This window comes from Silurus meridionalis, chromosome 4 (genome assembly GCF_014805685.1).
Source record: "Silurus meridionalis isolate SWU-2019-XX chromosome 4, ASM1480568v1, whole genome shotgun sequence".
NCBI classification, from domain to species: domain Eukaryota; kingdom Metazoa; phylum Chordata; class Actinopteri; order Siluriformes; family Siluridae; genus Silurus; species Silurus meridionalis.
The window spans coordinates 30,527,963-30,548,803 of record NC_060887.1 but is presented as its reverse complement, the minus strand read 5'-3'; the positions used below and the strand labels follow the sequence as shown (position 1 = coordinate 30,548,803).

Genomic DNA, 20,841 nt, shown 5'->3' with positions numbered 1-20,841 from the left:
AGTTGTTAACCCTCGCCCTGCATCAGTACCTGACTTTACTAACACCCTCATGGCCGAATGAACGAAAATCTCCACAAGCACACTCTAGTCTAGTGATACATCTTCCCAGAAGAGTAGAGGTTACTATAAAAGCAAAAAGTGGTAGCTCAGTGGTTAAGTGGCCCTTGAGCAAGGCTCTTACCCCTCAATTGTTCAGTTACCCAAATTAGATATTTGTAAGTCACCCTGAATAAAGGTGTCTGCCAAGCGTGATAAATGTAACTATGGATGGTGATATAAAAAAAAAAATAGTTTTTGTGCTCGGTTAGCTTCGGGAAACCACACAGGTTAACCACTGATAAATATCTCGACAGTAACCGAATGAACTGTTAGGGAAATGCAAAAGTCACTCTGTGAGCTCGTATTACCTTTTGGTGCCCACTCTGTGGTTGGGGGCAATGTCGATGGTGTCTGTGGCCGAGTCGTGGCGTACGGCCAAACCGAGGTCTGCGATGCAGCAAGTGCCGTTCTTCTTCACCAAAATGTTCTTGGATTTCAGGTCTCGGTGAGCGATAGCTGGTTTGCCTGCAGGTAGAACGTGAGGTTAGATTCAGAGCTCATTATAAAGGCTGCTCATTGACTTGATGGGAAAGACTTGATGAAAAAGTAATGCAGGGCCACAGGCAAAGCAGTTGAAAAAAAAAAAAAAAGAAAAATCAGGCCTTGAAGCGCACAGAGGCGGCTCTCAGAGAGCACGACTGATCTGATGCTTCAGTGGTGCAGTGCAGTTATCGAGCAAAAAGATTTACAGCAACCTGCAAATTGCACTTACACACACACACACACACACACACACACACACACACACACACACACACACCTGGAAAAAATACAAGAACAAAGAAATAAATACACACGCACTGTACCTAGCAAAACAAAACAAATAAACACACACACACACAGCACCAAACAATCAGAAAATGAGAACAAAGAACAAGAACACCCTCACAACACCTATCAAAAAAAAAGCACACACACACACACACACACACACACACACACACACACAGAAATACACTTACAAGTTGAACCACATCAATACTGAGAGTCCAGTGACGTATCGACCAGAAACCGTGCTCATGTACAGTACACTAAACCACGGCATTTGTATACAACACGAGCAACCTGCTAAAACATCTGAACGACACAGAGGACGGCAGGATGGCAGACACGAGCATGCACACAGCAGTATGACTGAGTTCGGACGACGAAGACCTGAAAAATTAGCTGCTATATATTAGTGGTCAACCGATTTAGAAATCCATACAGATAGTTTTTCCGGGTTGCGATATATGTGGTGCAACAGAGGCCTCTAGAGGCAAATCACTGATGCCATGTGCTGTTCATCTGTTCATTCATTTTGGAAGTAACTAAGTTTTTATTTATTTCAAGTATTATCTTTAATTCAGTTTGAATGCGTCTCTTATTTTCCTCAGTATGCATTAATATAATTAATATATTCATATATAAAATCAAAATCCAATCAATCAAATTCAAATCAAATTTGTTTGTCACACATTCATACAGACTACGACATGTAGTGAAATGCTTTATACGACTGTCAAAAGTTCAAATAGAAACTATAAAAAAAATATAATTAATAATAATATAAAAAATAAAATATAAATAAAAGTATAAAGTATTTAATTTAACACATTTTCATGATTCAGTACTGTTTTTTTATTTATTAAAAAAAAAATCCATTACTGTTTTACGTAGAGTGTTACTAAAAAAAAGTTTGTTTTTAGTTCTGGCTATCGGCAATATGATCTTGCTGACACACACACACACACACACACACACACACACACACACACACACACACACACACACAGATGTAATTGTGCTTATTTATTTATGTATTTTTGTTATGATTCTGCCCAGAACACTCCGCTTAGCTGCCCGGATGCTAAAACAAGAAGGTGTTTAAGTGCAGGATGAAGAGGAGGAGTGCAGGATAAGGAGGATGAGGAGGAGCGCAGGATGAGGAAGATTACACTGCAACAACCAACACAAACCTGCCTGAGACATTTTACACACAATCAGACTGAGATGGATCTTGTTTAAAAGTAAAGTGCTCTGCTTTTCAGTAACAATTCCATCTCTCTTTCTATCTCTCTCTCTCTCTCTCTCTCTCTCTCCTGTGTTTATCCAGCACTCGGCTGTACAGCATGCCTCTTTTCAGTCTAATAGCTAACGATCGCTCCGTTTTTTGGCTGTTCGCAAATGCAGGGCTCACGCTGCAGTTCTGCTCTAATGACAGACGCAAGTCTACAGCCAGCAGAAAGCAATTTCATGAACGCTATTATCCCCTGCTTTTAAGCCGTTCAGCCTCACATCTCGACAACAATATAAAAAAAAAATAAAAAAAAATAAAAAAAGGAAAACCCAACACTTCACTGAAAACACCTTCAGATAGAACGCAGGACAAATTGTGCTTCTTTTTTGATTTCCAACCCCCTCCACCCCAAAAAAAAAAAAAAGCTCTGCCACTTTTGTGGGAAATTTTCCACACCACACTAAACATGAACTCCGTCTTAAAAAGGCTGAACGCTCTGTAATAAACCGCGTCGCGGGGAATTAGCTCTCGTTAGCAGCATTGTAATAAGAAACACAACGGTGAGAAAAGAAAAAAGGAATTGTCCTGCGACTGATGCACGGAGGAGGCGCTTTTATATAATCCGTCTGCATCCACTTCCTCTGGTGAAAATTATGCTGGAGAAGGAGGGTCTAATTAAGAGTAATGATTACCTCGGCTTCAGTCACAGACAAAATCGTGCCGTCTGGCTGAATATGGAGCAACAGCTCGGGAAAAAAGAGCAGCTTAATTAACATCTGTTGAGCATTCCCACACAAACACACACACACACACACACACACACACACACACACACACACACACACACACACACACACACATATATACATATACACTGACTGAGCATCCTACAAGGACAGTGTTCGCCATAATTTCAGCTTGGTCTTTCCCTGCTCTGCTAAAAGTAAGAAAATTATCTGCAGCTGTTTTGTGGTCCTTAATGAGATCTATATGCAGCTCTGGAATCCGTTTAGCTCGAGCAGCGAGGCATATAAAAGCTCAAATGACTTCCCTGGACCGTAGCGCTATTCTAGCCAGAGAGCAAAGATGGTCTAAACGGTGACGATCTACTCAAGTTTTCTTAATTAGAGCAATTTCTTTTTTAAACAAAGTGTAAATTGGAAGTTAAATCCTTTTTACACACACACACACACACACACACACACACACACACACACACACACACACAAACAGACATGAACAGAGACAGACACCCTAAGGAATGCTTCTCAGATTCACTATGAGCTAAAGAAATGGTTTCATTAGTCCTGGCAGACTCGCAGGCACTCCAGCTCTGGCGCATCATGTGTCTGAATGGGACGCAGCCCTTCGGTCACACCAGGGGAACAGGAAACACACACTAACTGGAACAGCCAGGAAGTTATATCTACTGCAAACTTTTTTTAGTCAACCTAGATAAGTTTTTGGAGAGTTTGGCACTGAAATGTTAATTCCTTGAGTACATGGAGCGAGCAGAAGTCGAGCCGTTTACCTTGTGTTCCTACGATCTCCATGTGCAGATGAGCCAGGCCGCTAGCAGTGGACAGGGAAAGCTTGATCATTCCCTCCACCGTCACCGTGTATCTGTTCAAGTAGTCGAACAGGGAGCCGTGCTCGTGGTAATCGGACACCAACCACAGCTGGGTCCATGTTCCATTATCTGAAAGAAGGAAAACATGCGACAGAGACAGGAGTGAGAGTCAGACTTCTTACTTTTGCTTCAATGTATTTGCATAGTGCTGTAAATGATAGACGCTGTTACAAAGCAGCCTTGCAGATATACAGGTGTACATATAGATCTATCACGAGCTAACCAGAGGTAAGGAAAAAATGCCTGAGAGAGGGGCCTCAAAAGAGAGCGAGAGGAAGATTAGAAATCAGTACAGTACATAATCGTGTATAGAACAGTATGCGTTCATGAATTACAGCTAATAAGGCTAAAACACAATCATCCACACACATAAGACGAAATCTTTCTCCGACCCTAAACATTTACATTTACATTTAGATTTGCGGCATTTAGCAGACGCCCTTATCCAGAGCGACGTACAAAAGTGCTTTATATCTGAAAACCACTGCTTCTCAAGATTTTTTCTCAAGATATGGCGATATTTATACCATAAATTACAAGAGATAAATATTGTAGGGATAAAAAACATTCATGAATTACTTTCCGGTAAGAGCACATACTGTGTTTTCCTTTTTAATACATTACAAATTCCTATCAATTAAAGGACGTTTCCAATGTTTTATCTGTTTATAGTCAGATGTTGAAACAAATCATCACTTACACCATATGGCCAAAAGTAGAGTTGGAAAGTAGTAAAGTACAAATACTTTGTTACTGTGCTTAAGTAGATTTTTCTGGTATCATTACATTACTTCGCCATTTATTTTCAGACTTTTTACTTTCAATCATTACATTTTTACACAAATATCTCTACTTTCTACTTCTTATATTTTCAAATCAGACTCGTTACTTTAGTTTGAATCTGTTCGGTGACATGATCAATATTTTTTCTTCCCATCAACCTATTTATTGTCATTGGGCAGCTTTTCCAATCTACCACTGGTGTATCATTTCCTATCACACACCACAGACGGAGGGTAGTTTATAAAGATAACAATAAGCAGGGCAGAAGGCAACAAGAAGTTACCACTAAAACATGTAGAAGTAATTGCTACTTTTTACTTAAGTACATGTCAGAGCCCAAACATCTTGACTTTATCTTGTGTAAAAAAGTGTATTCAGTACTTCAACTTTTACCAGAGTCTTTTAAAATGTGTATTTGTACTTTTACTTGATTGAACGATGTGTGTACTTTTGCCATCTCTGGGGAAAAAGAATACGGACACCCAACTGGCAAACCCATATTCTGATGAACATCCCCACACCTCCTCACCCAACTTCTCATAAATGTAGCTGAATGATCACAAATCTTCACAGCTGCATTCCAAAATCTACTGTAAAGTCTTCCTGACTGAGTGGAGCTCATTATAATAGTGGAGACGGAACCAGTTTTGAGAGTTGATGTTCAAAAAGCAAATGCAGGTGTCATGGTCTGGTGTCTATATAGTGTAAACTATATACATTCCTAAAGCATGAAGGGTTTGTTCATTCTCTTGATGTTACGCAGACAAAATGAATACCTAATCTTCTTCTGCAAAAACAGATTTAATTGTGCTCTGTCTCTGAAGATTAATTCCATTTGCTTTATATAAACATCTTCTTACAGAAAAGCTCACTAAATTAATCAGACTTTTTTCTTTTAATTAAGATTTAGATTATTATTAAACTTGCTCAGTTCCTGTTCATTTCCAAGCCGTTTATTGTCATAGTTCAATGTCTCACATTTTCTTGATCTCATTCTGTTTCTCGTTCCTGCCTTGCCTTCATCTTTGGAAAGAGGGCGAAGTCAGCAGAAGCCAAATCTGTCGAGTAGGTGTGTGTGCGGATGTGAGATTGTGTTGTTTCCGCTAAGACACTTACGTGTAAGGTGACAGGGTGCACACGTGGTCATAATAGCACCAGTTGCACTGCTCCCAATGTACACAGGACATTGTCTTTTGGCACACTGTCTTATGAAGGTCGGTGCTACCTGTGACTGTGCGTGCAGCCTTGTGCTGCCATCTGTTGGCGTGTTACAAACTAGTCTCAAAACTTTTTCATACCACATTGAATAATAGCTATAACTATTATTATTGTTAATATGAAAACAGCATATAAATATGAGCATGCTGTAGATTTATACAGATAAAGTCCCAACAATTTGTTTTACAGAAAAACTGAACACTTTTTTTTTAATGATCTGCCAAAACAGATTACATTACGCCCAATAAACAAAACACATTCACCCTATTTGTACCCCACCCCCAAAAAAATTCCACTTTGAAAAGTCATGCTGACAAAAAAGCACAAAAACTTCTGTGGGTGTATGAGTGTGTTTCATTAAGTTCATTTCATTTCCATGTCACTGTTGAAGATTACAGCATATTTATGAGTCTCAGATGCATGCCGTAAACAGGAAACTGGGTTTTCAGCTAGCGTTGGATTGTTGGATAGTCCTCAGGAGTGTGTAAATTAGTCGGTTTCTTAATTGCGTTTTGGTAATAATGCAGATTATAGTGAGAGCAGATTACACCGGGGTTGTGAGTGGACTAAGTGTGAGAGCAATAGACTAATGGACACAGTAAATAAGACCTCTGCTCACGGATCTGTGCAATTCCAGATGGCTGGTGAAATCTCACAGCAGCTGCTCTGAATCCAAGCACTGCCCTTTTCCTATATAAACACTCTCATTCTCTTATACTCTTTCGCTCTCACACACGCATTTTCATCCCCTGAAAAATAAGCAGTTAGGTTTTTGGTAAAGTTGTCTCTCGGGTTTTAGGTGGAAAAACAGCTCTTATTTAAATCCTGTGCTCACAACCTAGACCAGACTAGACATGATGTCAAAGCTAATAAACTTTCTGTCTCATTCATACTTAAGCTCACACAAAGAAAGTATGCAAGCCCCCGAAAAAACGTGAAATTTCCTCATCCATTTTCAGCACTAACAAATACAGCATTCCCAGAATACAGTGGTCTGGGAAAGACCTGTCTGAACAAACAAACAACTTTGGTTACTTTGCCTTGAAAACATCTGGTAAAGTGTAACTAACAAGGTTGTAAAATCGTTCTCCCTTCTGTCACCAAGCTGTAGCATAACGGCTTAAACGTAAATCTAACGCATTTAATTCATAAATAGTCCAAATATGCAATATGCCATCGTCCTCTTCATCACTGAACAGTGATGAAGAACAGTGGTTTGACCTCGCCAAGTCGCTGAGAGAAAAAAGGACCAGGGTGTGGTCAGGCATGAAGAATGTCTGCTGTGTGAACATTACACCATTACAGAGGGGCTAAAAAAATCCAGTTATATAACGACAGGAATTCTTGCAAAAATGAAGTCGGACTATTGTTGGGATATAATCTGTAACTAAGATACATTTTAAAATAAAGTTTATACAAATGAGTGAATGTGTAGATGTGTGCATAAACAGCCTAAAGATCCATGAGGGTACTGAGTACTAAGGATGGATGTAGACTGTAATTATTATGAAGTCTGCTACAACAGTTTAGGGTTAGTTTAGACCTCAGTTTGCATGAACAGTTATGCGCTTGAACGCCAATCACTGAACAGTAACCCTCAACGATATTGCAACTGTAATGAGTGGACATTCAATGCCACTCAGAGGAGAATGTTTTCCCTTTTGGTTCCTCTCAGTTTTTCCTTGCCATGTCGCCCTTCACTCATTAAGGATAAACTTGAAAGAAACAAACTTATAAAAAACAAACTTGTATGTATGTATGTATGTATGTATGTATGTATATATATACATACACTGACTAGGCATAACTCTATAACCACCTGCCTAATATAGTTTTGGTCCCCTTTTGCTGTAAAAGTCCTGACCCTTTGAGCATTAACAACATTAACTCCAGCAATTTGAGTTACAGCATCGGACCACGAGGACCAGCCTTCGCTCCCCACGTGCATTAATAATCCTCGGCCGCCTGTGACCCTGTCGCTGGTTCACCACTGTTCCTTCCTTAGACCACTTTCGATAGATACTCACCACTTCAGACCAGGAACATCCCACAACAGCTGCATGTTTTGCCCTTTGTACCGTGTCAAACTTGGTCAAATCCTTACGTGTGCTCATTTTTCCGGAGTCCAACACAACAAGTTTCAGGAGAAAATGTTCACTTGCTGCCTAATATATCTCACCCACTAACAGGAGCCATGATGAAGAGATAATCAGTGTTATTCACTTCACCTCTCATAACGTTATAATGTCACAATGTTGTGCCTGATCAGGGCACATTCCAACTTTATAACCTTTTAGTAGTGGTAGCGTAGTGGTTAAGGCTCTGGGTTACTGATCGGTTCAGGGTTCAAGCCACAGTATCACCAAGCTGCCCTTCTGGGGTCTTTGAACAAGGCCCAGCTTCCTAACATCACTGGGATATGCAAAAAAAGAGTTTCACTTTCCTGTAATGTATACATGTGACATGTATAAAGCACCTGTACCTTTATTTCTGTAAAGCTGCATTGGAACAATGTCCACTGTTAAAAGGGCTATACAAATAGAACTGATTTGAATTGAATTGAATTTGCTCTGCGGTGAACAGACAACGCCTGCTATTAAGATTTGTACAAAACTACAAAATCGATAAAAGGGAACATGAAAGCCATTTTGTATGGTGTTGGAATTTATAGACGATCCCTGATGCTATCAATTCAAAGTCCTACTTCTGGTTTATCCAAAGCCGAGACTAGAGGCACTGATGTATATCGTTATTGTGTATATTTTGATAATCAATTCCATGACATATTACATGGAATTTTAATCAAATCTATAAACAACAGTGCTTCCCAGGCTGCCGCACTATACCTGTCTGTGATACAGTATTAAAGAGTCTTTGAGATCAAGGCTGTACAGATCTACATTTCCATGTTCTTCAAAACAGTCCTGCTTTCAACCTGCGCATCAAAGAGCATCTCTGATTTTTATTTATCGTTTATCGAGATCCCTCCGGTCCGGCTCGGAGCAGAGGGATAGCGCCTGAGCTGGATGTGAAAATGGCGACGCGCTGACCTTTATTATCAGCGGCGATGAAGCCCAGGATGTTCTCGTGACGCAGCATGACTGTCTGATAGATTTCAGCCTCGCGGAACCAGGAGCGCTCCTCACGAGAGGAGAAAATCTTCACGGCCACTTCCTCTCCTCTCCACTTTCCCCTCCACACCTCGCCGAAGCGGCCTTTACCGATGCTCTCCTGCAGGATGATGGTCCTGGCAATGGTTCTTTGCACCAGCAGCGGAAGACCTGAGACAGAGAGAGAAAGTAAAACCTGGTCAAATAGCATGATAATGTTCCAGACAAGTGAGAAGACAAATTCTTATAAAGAACCAGTGCTCAGATCTCTAATAATGACCACAGTCAGAATTAGGAAGACAGACTATTGGGAGGCATCATGTTGTCCACATGTGCAGACTATAAGAACTTAATCACACCAGAATGGATCAACGTGATGCAGTCCACGCTCACACATCAGCATTGTAACATTATATTTGAATCATACCTACATGCCTTAATAATGTATTCATAAGCAACCAACAACCGGCTTTATGTCTGAGGCCATTCCTTATGTAGTCCTTATGCACCTTTATGTGGTGAGGACACTTACTAGTCCTTAGCCCTGTGTTTTCTGTGATGTAGCTCTATGTTGTTTCATTTCACTGTGTACAGCGTCAGCTAGATATGGTTGAAATGACAATAAAAGCTTCTTGACTCTTATAAGTAAAGTAAACTGAGGTTTGCATAAAAAATATAAAATACTCGTGTCTTGATTGGCCGACAGGTCTCAATTCCGCGAACGCAAATTCGCACAGTCGGAGGAAACTGATACGCGCTGGTTTTTTAAAGGGATTAAAACTGAAATCCGAACATCCTCTCATGCTGAGCCAGGAAAACAAGGTGTGTAAATGTCTATATGAGTTCCAGGTTACATGAACATGATATGAGCTGGCCGCAAGAACAGCTAACATACTTAGCATGGCATCGTAGCCAGCTAAAAAGTTACAGCAATAGTTAGGATATGCCTCCTCCTGGCTGGAAACGAAACCGCCTAGACTTGTATTTGATTAGCCAAAAAGTCTGACATTTTATCCACCTAGACAACTAAACAACCTAAAACGGAATAATATTTTATTTTCGACGTTTGTTCCGACAAATAGTAAAATTAATCTATCTATCTATCTATCTATCTATCTATCTATCTATCTATCTATCTATCTATCTATCTATCATCTATCTATCTATCTATCTATCTATCTATCTATCTATCTATCTATCTATCTATCTATCTATCTATCTATCTATCTATCTATCTATCTATCTATCTATCTATCTATCTATCATAGTTCATCCTCTAGTATCATCTTCCACCTAAGCCATAATTCTAGATAAAGCATAGTATAATTAAAACAATTATATAATTATAACTGAATATTCTGACTGTAGAAGGTCACACAATGACACCAAGGGCAGATATTTAAACACTATAGCAGTGAATTTAGATTAATTTGTCTGTTCAAATAAAAAATGAGCTTTAATTTCTGATCACGTAACGGTTTTTGAGTCACAGATCAGTTAATTTTTCGTATCAGCAAAAAAAAGGGGGACTAGACAAATATAATTTGCATTTATTACTAGAAAAGTTACATTAAGAAAATGCTTCCATACATGGGATGTAAATGATGCAGGAGGCGTTTTCTTCTGCTCCTCTGCTAGCCGTTGTTGTTGACTGATTAACATGTCCCATGCATGTGAACGCATGACTGCTCCATGTAGTTACGAACTTATACGTTACTTGAAAAGAAATATCGGCAGAGGGGGAAAAACAATCTAATTGTTAGATTAAACAATCTAGAGTGTTAAAAAAAATCTAAATAATCGAATAAAAAAAGAGCAATTAATCTGCGGTTAAATCAACTGCGATACGTTGCACCCCAATATTTTCTGATATGATTTGTTTTATGTCTATCATCCTCAAAACATATATTATATGGACAAAAGTATGTAGACACCTGACTGTAAGATTCGTATGTGCTTCTTAAACATACCAATCCACATTTAGACCCTATTTGCTGTTATAATAATCTCCAATCTCCAGGGAAGGTGTTCCATTAGATTTTGGAGTGTGAGTGTGGTGATTTTGAGCGCATTCATCTACAAGGGTGTTAGCAAAGTCAGGTAGTGATGTAGGTAAAGTGAGGAAACCTGGGGTGCAGCCAGCGTTCCAATTTGTCCCAAAGGTGTTCAAAAGGGTTGAGGTTTACAGCTCTATAGCAGGTCACTAAAGATCTTCCACTGCAACCCATGCAAAGCATATCTTCATGGAGCTAGCTTTGAGCACAAAGGCATTTTCATGCTGGAACAGTTTTAAAAAACGTAATGAAAAACGACATTTAATTGTGTGCCTCCAACTTTGTCGTAACAGTTTGGTGAAGAACTTCATACAGCTGGAAACACTTTGGTCCATATAATGTATGTAAACGATCTAAAACATCTTAAAAGAGTTTTCTTTACAGTGTTGTTCAAACCTGTGTGTCCTGTACACTGTGTTCTTACTGAGTTCCATTTGAAAGCAAGTCATCTGCACCAGGACGCTAGAGCTCGACTGTCTTTTGGAATATGGCTATTCAGAACGCGTGCAGTTGTTTTAGTGGGGTGGGGGGTGGGGGGATGCTGGTTTGGAATGTAGAGTACAATAGCTGCTGTGTTGCGATGGATACGCGGTTGCCAAGCGTTTACTTCGCTGCCAGAAAAAGTAGACATACCTTTATAACAAAAGACGAGAAGGCGTTTGCCAAGAGTGTGCCGATTCTCTGAGCGCTAGGTGTTCTTGTCATTTTAGACTTGTCCGTTGGTGCGAATGTTGCACAGTATCAAATTTGGAATAATGGGTCTTCTCGTATTCGATCGAAAATCCCTGTGGGTGTCGTCCTTTTCATATAGCTATCATGTGTAGATAAGCTGATCTGATTTTGGACCTCATCCCTGCGAAACTAAAGTGGCGAGAAAAATCAGTCATAAACGTGCGTCCTATCATCAAGCACCATGGCAAACTTTCCATATTTGATCAGTTTCCGGTTCTAGAAGCTGGTCCACTTATTTCCATGTTTAAATCTTTAGTTTTACTTCCTTAGTCCTCTTAGATAAGTTGGAAGAGGACGGAATGAAAAGTCAGATAAACGGAGGAGATACATGAAGTGAATCAGTTTAACCGAAACTGAACGATGGCCCCGGATTCGAGAGAAGCAGGAACTCCAGAGTGAATACTGCTTCCACAGCCTGCAGCTCTGCACAATGGCGAATACAAACGTGCTCACGAGACATTTCTCATGAAATTGATGGCCCTACTGGTAGGACAGCTAGTTCTGTGGAGAAAAACTAAGCACCCTAGTTAAGGTATTAAAACGAAAGGGACATGCTTTCAGATAGAAACATTAAACAGCAGGCATATGTGATGCAGACCGACACAATGTGGAGGATTAGTTTCCTTGAACAGAATGCCCCAAAGCTTTTTATCGCTCTTTTACAAAATGGATTTGCCAACTATTGCAATTCCTTATTTACTGAACAACAATTAGTCACGCTTTTACACACTGATCATTATTTTTATTGTTATAGAGTCCCTAAGGCAAAAAAACACAGCTCTTCCTGCTACCAAGAAACAGTGTTTAAGATGTCAGCCTTCTGGTTGTGAGTTTCAATCCCATCAGCACCAAGCTACCAATGCTTGCTCACTGCTTGTCACTGCTCCTTGAGAAACCCTCTAAGTATAAACGTGATAATTCTAATGCCGGGCTCACACTGCACGATTCTTATAGTCCTTTTTGCGATTGTTGCTTGTCAGACTGTATATAAATATGATCCCCATGTCACACTGTAGTTTCTCAGTTGTCACCATGTCAGACGGCATGACAGTCACGCACCCAAGGAAAAAAAAATTGTGACACCCACGTTCTCTCGCTAATGGTAGCTAGCAGCAAACAAAAACGATCCGTAGCGTTAATTACGCCTTGATAATAAAAACATCTTACAAACACTCCTTTTCCTTCCATATCTTCTTGCTGCACTGTCCACCTGACTCGTCGCCAGATTTGGGAGACTTAGGAGGGGGTTGAAGTCGTTGCGCTTATTGCGTCATCAGGTTCGGCGCTACTATTGGTGCTTTTAATTTGACGCTCCTCGTAGGAGAAGTCACGCTGCAGGAAAGAGTCTGAAATCTTTTGACACTGCATTTCATCGGAGGGGAAAAAAAGGGATCGCATCGGCTGTCGGTGAACAAACCGGTGATCAAAGATGACAGATTTTAGTCTATTTAGTCTATAGTGTAAGATTTCAGGCTTATTCAGAGCGACTAATGCCAGGGTCTCTGGTGAAGGAAATGGAATGCCAGCTCTGTCCTAAAGATTTTTCTGTGGTCAAAAAATCTATCTGTATCGATTTGTCCTTCAGCATTTTGTTTGATTTGTTTTTTATCATGTCATATGGCACGTCCACCATACAAGTCCTTCAGCATTATTTCCATTTAAAATTTGAATTTCAAATGCTACCTATGCCTTACTACTTGTCAGGTCACCTCCAGAGAAAATCCTCTCCCTTTCTTTATGTGATTTGAGCACACGCTGGAGTCTGGGAGTCCCAGGTACGCTTCTTGTCCCTAAGCTGTGTTGTTCAGTGTTACAAACCCGGAACCGTGTGTGTTGTCAGTGAAAACATCTCTGCAGACAAAACACACATGCACACACTCGAAGCCAGACACAACACAATGGCAAACAAACGGTAGTAAAAAAGGAAGAAAGGGAGATTGTGTAAATAAGGCTCGTGTTCTGAGCTGAGCCGATCGCAGACAGAGAGTTTATCAGTAATTAAACAGTGCGTTAGGTTTCGAGGTGAGAGGTGAACGTGGTGCCGTGTGAACGCTCGCTCAGGAAATGCTACCTCTTTTACACTCACTGTTCGCTCCGACACTGCCGGAGAGACAGACGAGTGACAAGTGCTGAGCGCAGCAAGCCACACACACACACACACACACACACACACACACACACACACACACACACACACACACAATTGTATTTTCCCCTCAATGCTCTATTATGCCTGATGTATTGCTACATTTATTTATCTAATCCTAACCTAAGGAAATCTCTCAGTTCTTACAATTTTTATGAACAAAAGGCGCATTTTGTGGTTGAAAAAGATCCTCTTGGGGACGATCCAAAATAATTTGTCCCAAACAATACGACAGCACACTGGCACTTTCGCACAGAAACGGATCGGCTCTCAAAACCACGAGTTCAAAAGAACCCACAGACAGGCAGAGACACAGAGAGAAATACTAGTCCCGTAAACAAAGCGTGAAAGCAAGGCGGGGAGTCGGTCGTGTCAGCAGGTAATTACAGGAGAGATTATCAGACAACAATAGGCCGTGTCTGAGACGCTCAGCCTCGGGCAGGGAGAAAGAGAAAGAGAAAGAGAGAGAGAGAGAGAGAGAGAGAGAGAGAGAGAGAGAAAGATGCTGACAGTGTGATGTGAGACGTGTGTGAAGGGTGCGCACCAGAACCCGATCCGGATGTAGTCATGTCATAGATGAGGTCTTTGAGCGTGGTGCCCACGGTGATGTACGGGTGGTCCATAGACGGGTCTTCCTCGTTAGGCACACGGTGGTGGATGACCGAGCGGCTGTGGCACACGTAGAACACAGTGACCAGCACGAAGCAGAGCAGGCACACAGGCCCGGCGATTACAGCCGCCAAAGCCACAGGACCCAGCGTGGGAGGATTCTCTTGTGTCGCTGAGAAAGACAGAAAGAAAGAAAAAGTTTACCGTTTTTTTCTATCATCACTCGCAGTTCAAATAAAAACCTGAGATCTTTTTCATTAAAATTGATCTGCCAGTATTGTATTCGTTCCTCTCGATCCAATCACCTGTCACTGAGAGCAGACGTGCAAATATTTCCAAAAAAAAATCTGCAGGCAGGAGGAAAAAGCAATTGTAGCACATTTTACCCAGTGCATGTCAATGGTTTTAATTCAAGATGGCTGCCAAGCAACGACAAAAAAAAAAGCAACAGCGAGCTTCATTTTTATTAAGCAAAGAGCCCATTTGTTTTATATTGTCTAACAAGGACAGTGCTCGTGAATTCTCAAGTCATAGTTTACTTAAATAAAGTGGCACAAATTGTAAGGAAATGCTAGTGGAAGCAAACATGCATTTTTAGTTAATTTTGTTTCAAAGCTAAAATATAGACATTGTGTGAGTTTTCTTTGTCACAAGTGAGGCTTTGTCTTCACTATTCCAAATAAATTCGGAATTAACATCTGAAAACACTTACATCCATGTACTGCGCATGAATACCACAGAAGACGCTTTGACCTCCGGGGATATGGGATAAATAAGCCCTATTCTATCCCCCCCCCCAACAAAAAAAAAAAAAAAAAAAAAAGTGTTTCTCCACAGAAATAAGGCCCACACAGTTCTGCTAAAGGAGAACTTTATGACTGGCTTTCAGGACACATGAATCAGGAGTCATGCCTGGCTGTCTTTCCATGTGACTGTTACCTCCACATTCTCTATGATTAACTTCCCGATATCAGAAACGAGATCTTAAAAGACACTGTCTAGGCTAAGCGGCGGCACGATGAAAAAGTTGCGAAACATCGTCCAAGCCGGAAATGATCAGTATGTTTGCAAAAGTCATAGCGGTTCCAATTCTGAAGAATGAAACCGGCTGTGGTTATGAGGAAACGATTCCAGGCACGGTGCAGATGGCTGTCATGTGTACAGAATACCGTTTCTGTGTTTACAGGTACAGATCTGCCTGAGTACGTCACGGAGTGCGCATGTGTTCGGTGTAAGCTCCCGCATCTTGATGGAACTCAAACCCGCTCCCTTTTACACAGTAATTTTTGGATTTTTGAGCAGATTATTGATTCTGGATGCTCATATGTCTTAGTACATGAAGATAACAACAATGAACAAAACAAACGTCTATAACATAAAGGCAGTGTTTCCATATAGGACCAATTACGCAGCAGACATATTGTTCAGTGTGTTATGACCTAAAGGCACATACGTACAAATATTATTTATTAATAAAAACCTATTAGACTGGATTTAAATGCCTTTCTAAATTTCAGAACACACTCTCACTTATTTCTGTATTGTTCTTCTCTTTTTTTGCTTTTTCAATGTTATTGCCCTAATAATCCTAAATACACCTTAATACAAAAAATATACCAAAATAGACAATGAAACATTCATTATAATGTTAATAATACATAATCACATTTATTATGTAGTACAATCTAAGTGTCGGGATTTTGGTCCTAAATTACCCTTCACTTGGTCACATATATCCAAGCTCTTATACCTGTTCCTTGTCACCACTGAACAGCACCTGTAAGTAATCTCACCTTTCAAAGCACTCGTCTCATGTTTGTCTTGAATGGCTGTTGTTGGCTCTTTCGCTCATCGCTTATCATTGGATTAACTATTTTTTGTTTGCCATTTAAATTAAAGGTATATTTGCACTTGATCTGTTTCTTGCTAACTGCGACACAAAAATCCCCCCAAATTTTTTCCCACCAAATCGCACAAGATTGTCCATCCTCACGGCGGTCAGGAAGGTCAAAAAAGGGCAGTCACTCACTGTCAAGCAGCTCCAGAGACTGCTCGGGCTCATGGCAGCAGTGTCCGGTGTCATTCCACTTGGCCTCCTGTACATGAGACCCCTTCAGTGGTGGCTCAAAGCCTGGGGTTCTCTAAGAAGGGCAATCTCCTCCACACAATCCGGGTCACACGGCGATGCCTAAGTGCCTAGATGCGTGGAAAGATCCCAGGGTCGGATGCGTCCCACACAGGATGAGAAGCGGTCACGAGTGCCCGCTCTGCACAAGGTCTATTGGACAGTGTCCATCAGAGGTGGCACATTAATTGCCTAGAAATACTGGCCATGCTTCTGGCTTTGAAGAGCTTCCTTCCACACCTCAGAGGCCATCACGTGTTGGTCCGCTCGAAAAACACCTCAGTGGTCTTGTATATCAACCACCAGATGGGTCTGCGTTTAACCCCCTGTACAGGCTGGCGCACCAGATCCTCCTGTGGGCCCAGGGAAAGCTCCTTTCCTCCAGAGCAGCTTATTGAGGTAGCAGACACACTGACAAGACAGGGGTCCAAGCTGGGGTGGTGGAGCGGTTTTTGGAGAGACCTATGGTTCTCCCTATATCCACCAGCCCAGTTGGGACTGGCGCAACCATGGCTGAGGCTGAGTCCTGATGCCTTTCCCTGTCACACTGCTTCCGGGAGTTTTGGAGAGAATTCGCAGGGACAGACTCCAGGCATTCAAACCTCCTTTATTCCTGACCCCAGACCAGGAGAGGTTGACCCGGTTGTGCCTGGTCCGAGTGCTGGACTGTTACGTCCACCGTGCGAGTCCCTGGAAAAAGACAGGACATGTTTTCATCTGCCCCCCTTGAGGAGAGGCCTTCCTGCTCATAAGCAGATGCTCAGCAGCAGCTATCGCGTCTTCTTACGGGTCCTCTGATCTTCCCGTTCCATTTTGGGTCAGAGCTCATTCGACCCGGAGTGTTGCAGCTTCTAAGGCTTGGTCCTCTGGAGTGTCCCTCCAAGACCTCTGTGACACTGAGGGGTGGTCCACCCCGCTCACCTTTACCAGGTTTTACAACCGTGACCTCTGTGCCACTTCTGGCACCTCTGTACTTTGACTAAGTTGTGCTCATTCACACTAGTCAGAGACTGGTCGGTGTGGTGTTATTGTACTCTCATTCCCAATGCTTTGCGACGCAGCTCGAGTTCCTGAAAGGGGGTGTCCCTAGGTTATGTATGTAACCCTAGTTCCCTGAGAGAAAGAGACACTGCATCTCTAGTCACACCTCCGGTACCCCTTCAGCACTACCTTCACTGGTGACAGCCTGTCTTCAATTTTGACTGATTAGACTCATTACTCAGAGCATGGACAACGCAGTCGCGTTCCCAAAGCGTTTCCGACACAGCGTCTTATTCCCTCAGGGAAATGTAATGTAACCTATGTAACCTAGAGACGTTATTTTCATTTTTGGTGATTTTTTTAAGTGAATTTTATCTGATTGATAAAGCACAAAAGCACATTTTTCAGGATTTCCTATATCACTGTAGCTCAAGGTCAAAATCGCCTTTGAGGGGGATTTGGAACATCATGTCTCTCAGGAAGACATGCATGAGGACCAGTCTTCTGGCACTCGCTCAGGTGGCAGCGTGAACTTTCGCCAGGCGCTGACTCACTGTCTGTCTTTAAAACGAGGATGAAAATCCTACTTCATTAAGTGCTTAAACAAGCTCTTGAACCCCATCTACTTGTGCTGTTATGCCCTTTAACGGGGTTTTACCTGCCAGAAGCTGAGCTTTTTCAACCAGCATGAGGATATGATTTTGATGGAGAATATAGAGCACTACAAATGTAAATGTTATAATGAAGTACAAGGGGAGGTTTTAAAGCCAGCATACAATCACTGTAATAACTTAATAACAGAGCTTCTGTGGTGAAAAGAGGGAGAATGATAGTGTGTGTGTGTGTGCGTGTGTGTGGTGGCAGCGAGTTCAGTTAACACCCCGTGTGATGCAAATGCTTTTCTTCTTTCACAGTAGGCTACAGAGCAGAAAACACGCCTGTGACTCAGGTCAGTTGTTTCCTGAACTAAAAGAGTGATTAAAAAATAATCTGTGCTTTTAGTTCTGACCTTTACCATATAAGAGGGAAAAGAAGCATGCAAAAAGGTTTACCCATGCCCCCCTAAGCGATTACAATTCTGTCTACTTATCAAATTTGCTTAACCGAAGTGAAAAGAATGCAATTTTTCTTTTTTCAAACGCTCATTTTGACTCCTCGCTGCATCTTAAGGGTGAGTGTAAATTCACTGTGCCTGAACGTTCGGTTGCTGGACGGGACCGTTTGAATAACAACAAATCATAAATATAGCTGCAAGCAGAGCTCAAGCACTCCTTCCAACTCTTTCTTGCCAAGTTACACAGAACGAAAGGAAAAGCTACAATAAAAATAATACATTCTTGAGTCATACATAGCTAAAAGCTGATTGGCTCAAGGCAGCCGTGTCTTTCGAGCACGTTAGGAACGACTGGAAATCCAGGAATAGTTTAGCGGAAAGATGCAGCACAGCAGAATCGGTGGGAATTTGGGGTCCTAAGTAAATTTGTAGAAGTTCTCACAAACAAATCTTTCCAGATTTAACTTACAATGATCTCAAAAAAGAGCTTATAGAACTGACCCAGTGAGACCTCAAGAGTCAGCAGTGGAAGCTTGTATGTGCTGGGACTTGAACTCAACTTTCCAAGCAAGAGTCCAACATCTCAACCACTGAGCTACAACTTCCCTGGTAGAGCAGTCTGTGTAAACCGGCTTAGGCTCTACAGTATAGCTCTCTTTTTAAACAAATTTCAGCATGTTTCCTAAAGTATGGTTAGTATCTGACTTTTGTTGAGTAACTGAAATCCAAAGTTGTGAAAAAAAAGCCAAAAATCATATGACTCAGCCTATATCTCTTGAATGATTACTGGCACTTGACTGATTATCTGTTGTCCTTTTACATACCACTTTAGCTGGGACTGGTTTTAGCAACATGAGAATAATAATAAAAAACATTAAGAGCTCGGAACCCTAAAAAAATACTGAGTGGTGCGCACATGTGTGTGTATGATATTTGTTGTGCGTACGTGGCTCGATAGTGAAGTTGGGGTTCTTGTTGCACCAGTCCGTGTTGCAGCACATGGGGTAGACGCCCGTGTTGTCCCTGCTGGATGGTGCGCAGATGAAAGGTCGGTCACGTGGGATCAGCTCGTTGTCGCCGATGCACCAGCTATCCTTCTTCATCGTGCTGGCTGACCTGGTGATGGCATAGTAGCACAGACCGTCTGTGATGCACGTCGAATTCGGGCAGCGGTGACAGTAGCATTGTAAGGCTGTGAAGGCACAAACGGACAAGTTTAGCTCAATTTAATGTATACAAAACCTCCTACACAAACACCTTCTCGTCTTATTAGCACCGCTGATCAAATGCCTTCTTGTTTTTGAATTTGAACACAAGCGAAGACAAAAACAGAAAAAGGCAGGCGTGCTTCTGAAATGCCGCATGGCTGCTCATTAAATGAAACCGACGCCCACAAACAAACTGACGTGAATGAGAGTTGATGTTCCTTAACTAAGTGAAAAAAAGTAGAAAGACAGTCCAAAATTTTACATCCATTTTACATCCACATAAATTCAAGACCCTGAGCAGTTCACAGAAGTCACAAGCGTAGTGGCACAAATGATCAAAACAAATCAAATTTTATTTTGATGCCAAAATATGAGTATTCTCTACTACAGATAATCACTGTACTAAAAAAGAAATGGAGCTCTGACCTCAACCTTACTGAACACCTTTGAACAGGCCTCCTCACCCTCACCTACATTACAACCTGACTTTACTATCACTCTTCTGACTCAATGAGCACAAATCACCACAAGCATTGAGGTTATTATAATAGAAAATGGGGACTAAATGTGGAATAGGATGTTTGAAAAGCAATCTCAAGGCCAGGTGTCCACAAACGTAGGCATATTTAGTATATCTAAGAGCCTACACAATTAGATTTTTAAGCAGTTAAAACATATGCGAGGGCAGCACGCTTGTGGGCTCGATAATGGATGGTCTCACTCCGTGCCTGAGCCATGTGTCCCCATCAAATCCACAGCAAGGTGACCGTCTGCTTCAGTGCTGAGGCTCTCTGACAACGTCACCATCAGGGACGTAGATGAGAAATGAGTGCTAATAAACTACAGGGGAGGACAAAAACAGAAAACGACACGGACGAAGAGAGACACGGAAATGGCGAGTTATAGAAATGCTAAAGCTAGACAGGCCAGACGACCTGGAACATGACAAAAAAAACAATCTGTGGACAATCCTAACCACATGAAGAAAAAAAACCAGCATGGTTTTAATAGTCTAGACAGTAAGAGACCTTAAGACTAATATAAGTAAATATAAGCGAGGTATTATTTCCTCTAAATGAGAAGTCGGGGAGAG

The 20,841-nt window shown here is 41.5% G+C and overlaps 1 protein-coding gene across 1 annotated transcript in view; it reads right to left on the bottom strand.

Moving 5' to 3' along the window:
- tgfbr1b (transforming growth factor, beta receptor 1 b) overlaps positions 1-20,841 on the bottom strand; it is a 77,340-nt gene that overhangs the window by 14,812 nt on the left and 41,687 nt on the right. Inside the window, exons 2-6 of the mRNA XM_046848484.1 lie at positions 19,487-19,732; positions 14,316-14,552; positions 8,780-9,010; positions 3,630-3,797; positions 408-564 (exon numbers count right to left, since the gene is read on the bottom strand). Of these exons, the coding sequence (XP_046704440.1) occupies positions 408-564; positions 3,630-3,797; positions 8,780-9,010; positions 14,316-14,552; positions 19,487-19,732 (1,039 nt within the window). The remainder of the gene's footprint in view (positions 1-407; positions 565-3,629; positions 3,798-8,779; positions 9,011-14,315; positions 14,553-19,486; positions 19,733-20,841) is intronic.